At 37.4% G+C, this 6089-nt stretch overlaps 1 protein-coding gene across 1 annotated transcript in view; it reads left to right on the forward strand.

The window, feature by feature from the left end:
• LOC131695302 (sodium/potassium/calcium exchanger 3-like) overlaps positions 1-6089 on the forward strand; it is a 44561-nt gene extending 38472 nt beyond the window's left edge. The window contains exons 7-8 of the mRNA XM_058983771.1: positions 4711-4812; positions 4902-6089. Coding sequence (XP_058839754.1) covers positions 4711-4812; positions 4902-5236 — 437 coding nt within the window. The 3' untranslated portion in view covers positions 5237-6089. The remainder of the gene's footprint in view (positions 1-4710; positions 4813-4901) is intronic.

Raw genomic sequence — 6089 nt, forward strand, 5'->3', positions numbered from 1 at the left:
TTTGAAAGTTTGGAGTAAAAAATCGTTTCCTTGCAGAAAATATTACGTGATTAATAAATTTGCAATAAATGATGTAATTTTTTATCAAACTTTGTATGGACATATCTACTCGACTACTAATTACTATTAAAGGACTAATATACCATTTTAATCCTTGTGAAGTAGTGAAATGATTTTACATAAACTGGAACATTGGAATAGTTATTACTAGAATTCGCATGAAATTGAACGCAATAACTAATGTTGGGGAGACTTGACCAAGATTTTATGGGGAGACTTGACCAAGTGGCGAGCAGCTGAAGAAAGATGCAAAATTCCTAATATTTATTAAGCTGTGGTACCTACTGTTAATGTTAATCACGCCATAAAAAAATCCCACCCCAAACATAAGTCTTTATATTTTAAAATTTGTAAGCAAAGTTAGCAATAGTAGGATTGATTTCGTGACGTGTGAACATACAATGCAAGCAGTACAGTTAATCCTTAAAAAGAAATGCATTTAAAAAAATCAAAATTTATCAAATGCAACTCTTTTATATTTTTTACTGCTACCTAAGGATCTCGACAATAGGGAAAAAATAATTACAGTATGTTTTATGTCATTATTTTTTGTTATGATTTTTCAAAATTATCTTGGTCAAGTCTCCCCACGCCACGAAAAAACGATCACAGAAAAACTTTTGTAACTTTTCAAAAATTAAATTAAAAATTCTGCAAAAAATCATGAAGACGCGCAATAACTTTGCGCATTATATCTGGATGATTTTTGGGGGATTGAAGGCTTTTTTAGAGATTTATGCAATTTTAGCTGAAAACCTGGTCAAGTCTCCCCATGTTCCCCTAAATTTAAATTATTATGAGCTTCCTGCAAAGCTACGATGGGACCCTTAAAAGGATTTTTTTTTCCGCTGGGTACTCGCCGTAGCTTCTTGTCAAATTTTGTGTTTTGTCGGTCTCGTATTGTTTTTTTTTGTTCTCTGCGTTTCCGCGATTCATAACTTTGTTTTGTTGTGCTGACCTTTTTTTTGTACGCTGAGAACTGATGTGTCCACTACCAGGGGGCTCCGTTTGTGAGCTTTTTGGTGTGGGGGTAAGAGGCGGGCTATTAAAAAAAACACTAGAGATAGCGAGAACATAATCAAAATGAAGTGTTTCCAGAAATTGTAGATGTCATAATTATTAATCGGTTGATGCACTAAAATTTGTTAATAATTCATTTTGATTCAAAGTTCTTTGCTATATAAGATAGTATTCTGTATTTTCATGCATTTAATGCAAATGATGATATAACACCTAATTTTGTTGGTGTATAAAACGTATATTATGGCATTGAATTGAAGGCTATATTGTGATATTGAAAACAATTGAGGAATAGTCGAGAATAAATGAATCAATTAGAATATAAAATTGTTTAAATCACCACTTTGAAATCAAAAATGATTGTGATTCTATACATCTATCAAATAGCGATTAGACAAGTCAATGTGCCTTCACTTTGCTCCATCGATTTGTTTTAACACTGTTTGCCTTTCTCAATAGAAAGGTATTGCAATTGCTCTGAAAACCGACTTTTTAACGGAGGCCCGGAGGGCCGAGTGACATATACCATTCGATTCAGTTCGTCGAGTTCGGCAAATGTCTGTGTGTGTATGTATGTGTGTGTGTATGTGAGTCTGTGTGTGTGTACGCGAACACAATCTCACTCACTTTTCTCAGAGATGGATGAACCGATTTTTACAAACTTAGTCCCAAATGAAAGGTGCAACGTTCCCATAGGCTGCTATTGAATTTCTAATGGATCCGACTTCCGGTTCCGGAATTACAGGGTGATGAGTACGATCACGCAGAAAACGTCGATTTTAAGAAATTCTGCAATGAATGTATAATGGTGAAAATTTTTCCAAAATGTGACCACAACTGCTTCGATTTGTAGTACTAGGTCATTAACAGCCATTCAAAGTCTCTTTGGTCACATTGGCCACCATCATCGGTTCCGGAAGCCCCGGCGGAAGTATCCAAATTCAGAGTAACAGTCACATCGGTTTCTCGGAGATGGCTAGACCGATTCGACTAAACTTGACCTCAAATGAAAGGTATTGCGTCCCCGTAAATGGCTATTAAATTTTATCCCCAACCGACTTCCGGTTCCGGAGTTACGGGTTGTGGCGTGCGATCACATAGCAAATTGTGATTCAAACCGATACCCCGATGGAAGCAAAAAAGGTAAAAATTTCGCTAAAATGTCTCTCAAATAACTTAACTTTGCAGTTCTAGGTCACCGACGGCCAAACAAACTTTCGTTGACTACATTGACCACCATAGACGGTTCCGGAAGTGCCCGGGAAAAGCGGCCATCTTTCATAACTAGCAAACTCATATCAGTTTCTCGGAAATGGTTGGGCCGATTTTCACAAACTTAGTCCCAAATGATAGCTATATTATCCCCACAGATGTCTGTAACATTTCGCACGGACCGCTTGTATGGTTCCGGAAATATAGACTGAACGGTCCGGTCACACATGAAATTCCCATATAAGCCGGAACTCAAAATTTTTTTCAAAGGGGGGACCCCATGAAATTTCAGAAATCGAATTCGTATTTTTGATGCCAAACATCTTTAAAATGCATGAAACGTCGAGATTTTATGTTATCACGAAATTTTTTTTTTTTAAATCGACTTTTTGGGACTGCCGATTTCGCACCTTTTTGCCTTTCTCAATAGAAAGGTATTGCAATTGCTCTGAAAACCGACTTTTTAACGGAGGCCCGGAGGGCCGAGTGACATATACCATTCGATTCAGTTCGTCGAGTTCGGCAAATGTCTGTGTGTGTATGTATGTATGTGTGTGTATGTATGTGTGTGTGTATGTGCGTCTGTGTGTGTACGCGAACACAATCTCACTCACTTTTCTCAGAGATGGATGAACCGATTTTTACAAACTTAATCCCAAATGAAAGGTGCAACGTTCCCATAGGCCGCTATTGAATTTCTAATGGATCCGACTTCCGGTTCCGGAATTACAGGGTGATGAGTACGATCACGCAGAAAATGTCGATTTTAAGAAATTCTGCAATGAATGTATAATGGTGAAAATTTTTCCAAAATGTGACCACAACTGCTTCGATTTGTAGTACTAGGTCATTAACAGCCATTCAAAGTCTCTTTGGTCACATTGGCCACCATCATCGGTTCCGGAAGCCCCGGCGGAAGTATCCAAATTCAGACTAACAATCACATCGGTTTCTCGGAGGTGGCTAGACCGAATCAACCAAACTTAGTTTCAAATGAAAGATGTTGCGTCCCCGTAAATGGCTATTAAATTTTATTCCCAACCGACTTCCGGTTCCGGAGTTACGGGTTGTGGCGTGCGATCACATAGCAAATTGTGATTCAAACCGATACCCCGATGGAAGCAAAAAAGGTAAAAATTTCGCAAAAATGTCTCTCAAATAACTTAACTTTGCAGTTCTAGGTCACCGACGGCCAAACAAACTTTCGTTGACTATATTGACCACCATAGACGGTTCCGGAAGTGCCCGGGAAAAGCGGCCGTCTTTCAAAATTTACGAACTCACATCAGTTTCCCGAAATGGTTGGGCCGATTTTCACAAACTTAGTCCCAAATGATAGCTATAACATCCCCATAGATGTATATAAAATTTCGTACGGATCGCTTATATGGGTCCGGAAATATAGACTAAATCGTTCGGTCACATATGAAATTCCCATATAAGTCGGAACTCTAATTTTTTTCAAAAAATTTCAAAAATCGAATTCGTATTTTTGATGCCAAACATCTTTAAAATGCATGAAACGTCGAGATTTTATGTTATCTCGAAAAAATTTTATTTATGAAAATCGACTTTTAGGGACTTTGCCGATTTCGCACCTTTTTTCAGTTCAATATTACCGTGACTGTTTTTTCTTTTACAAAATTTTAGAACTCGAATAATGATTTATTTTCCTGTATATGGTTGTCATGTGATGTATAATAATAAAATGTAATATATGCATTTAAAAGTTTTTAATGAATATAAACAACGCACACATTCTCGTAATTCATGATTGAGAAAGGCACAATTGCACCGCTAGGTGGATTAAAATAGGTTTTTATTATTACTTGGTGTAGGATAATTTATCATCAATACTTAGTATTACTTTTTCCAAAAAAGTATGTTCCTGATGGTGAAAATAGATATAATATAAAGTAGCTCAAAGTACGTGGGACTTCTTCGAGCGAACTCGAACGAAAATTTACTTTCATGCTCGGTTCGAAATACATAATGCGAAACAAGGTCGAGTCGATAGAATTTTGATTGAATCGAGATGCGTAATGCCACCCCAGACTAACATCGCAAAGCTGATAAAATAGGAAGGATACAGTGACCGTGACATGTAATAATACAATCGGTCATAATTCCGAACATAATTGCACAAATGTGTGGATTAAGATTGAGGTTTTTTTATACTTCATTATAAAAAATCCGTGTTCACTCAACGCAGCCAGAAAAATAATTAAAAATTACTCACCAAACGTAACGTAATGGACTTTGTTTACGCGTTCTACTTCAAACACTTACATTACCGCAAGATAAAATTGTTTTTAATCAAATGGACCGACAGTTTTTTATTCAGTGCCGTCATATATGGATAAAATCACAATTTCGTTTTCAATGTATGCTAATATTTCCTTTTCTACCCCTACACAGGTGACACGCTCAAAATACCCGATTCGGTTATGGGAATCACCTTTTTGGCGGCAGGAACAAGCGTTCCAGAAGCGGTTTCTAGCGTAATAGTCGCTAAGCAGGGTAAGTCATATTGAAACGGAAATTAGTTTATTGGTAGCTTACCTGAGCACAGATATCATAAGTTAGTGTTTTTTTTTCACTTACCACAGGGCATGGTTCCATGGGAATCAGCAACTCGATCGGATCGAACACGTTTGACATCCTGCTGTGTTTGGGGCTGCCATGGTTCATCAAAGCTGCTTTCTCACCGATCGAACCGGGTCATCATTGGGTGGGCATCAATTCGGCTGGTTTGGAATACTCGGCCATTTCGTTACTGTCGACGCTGCTGTTGCTGTACATTGCATTTTGGCTGAATAAGTTCAAACTAAACCGGCGAGTGGGCAACACTTGTCTGATAATGTACGCCATGTTTTTGATCATGGCCAGTCTGATCGAATTGAACGTATTCTTCCCAGTTAACCTACCCACCTGTGTGCGGTGAACGGAGTGTTCGAAATCATGCAATCATATGCAGCATTAAGTGAACCGTTTATCTTCATACCTAGAAAAACTCAAAGAAGGAGAAAAGCGTGGACTTCATTTTGGATCAAAATAATCTGTCAAAAGCGGATTCAATCGATGAACTGCCTATCATGATATCGGGGTAACAATGCAAAAAATAATGTTTTGTTCGCTTATCTCTAGCTATGAGTTTTACTAGTTGTACCCGGCTCACTGCAGTGCGTATTTCGAAGTGATCTGATAAAGCGAGGTTGTTTCATTTGTTAGCATGTGTTAAAAAAACGGTCGGTCGTCACACGATCGAACCGGTGAACACATTGCTTTTGTTGTTCTGCTGTTATTGATGCGGTGCAGGACTCGGTTTGGGACGACGCCTCGCTGATTAGTCGAATAAATCGTATGTTGATAAGAATGACACTAGGACGTAGGGTAGAGCGAAGCCTCGCAATGATTAACATTGCTTTTGGATAGCAGGATTATGAGTTTGCGAATGGATAAAATAAAACTAACATCATTTGACTTAAAGCCAATTGTAAACTCGAAACCATAGACCAAAAAAGCATACCAAACATTTGATGGCTTAGGAATACATATTGTAAATCAATTAAAGTAACATTTACCGTAACAAACGTTTAATTTTTCTAGTTTAAGTTGTAGCCAAAGATAAAAAACACGGTTAGAAAATGAATGTGAAATCAATTAAAAGAGATGATATTTTTAGATTTAAAACGAGTGACATACATTCCCTTCCTCAGTATTGTAAATATTTGTGTATTTTTGAAGAAATGTGCATTAACTGCTAGAATAAATAAAAAAATACAGTGTTAACGCTA

Source organism: Topomyia yanbarensis, unplaced genomic scaffold (assembly GCF_030247195.1).
Source record: "Topomyia yanbarensis strain Yona2022 unplaced genomic scaffold, ASM3024719v1 HiC_scaffold_34, whole genome shotgun sequence".
Taxonomy (NCBI): Eukaryota; Metazoa; Arthropoda; class Insecta; order Diptera; family Culicidae; genus Topomyia; species Topomyia yanbarensis.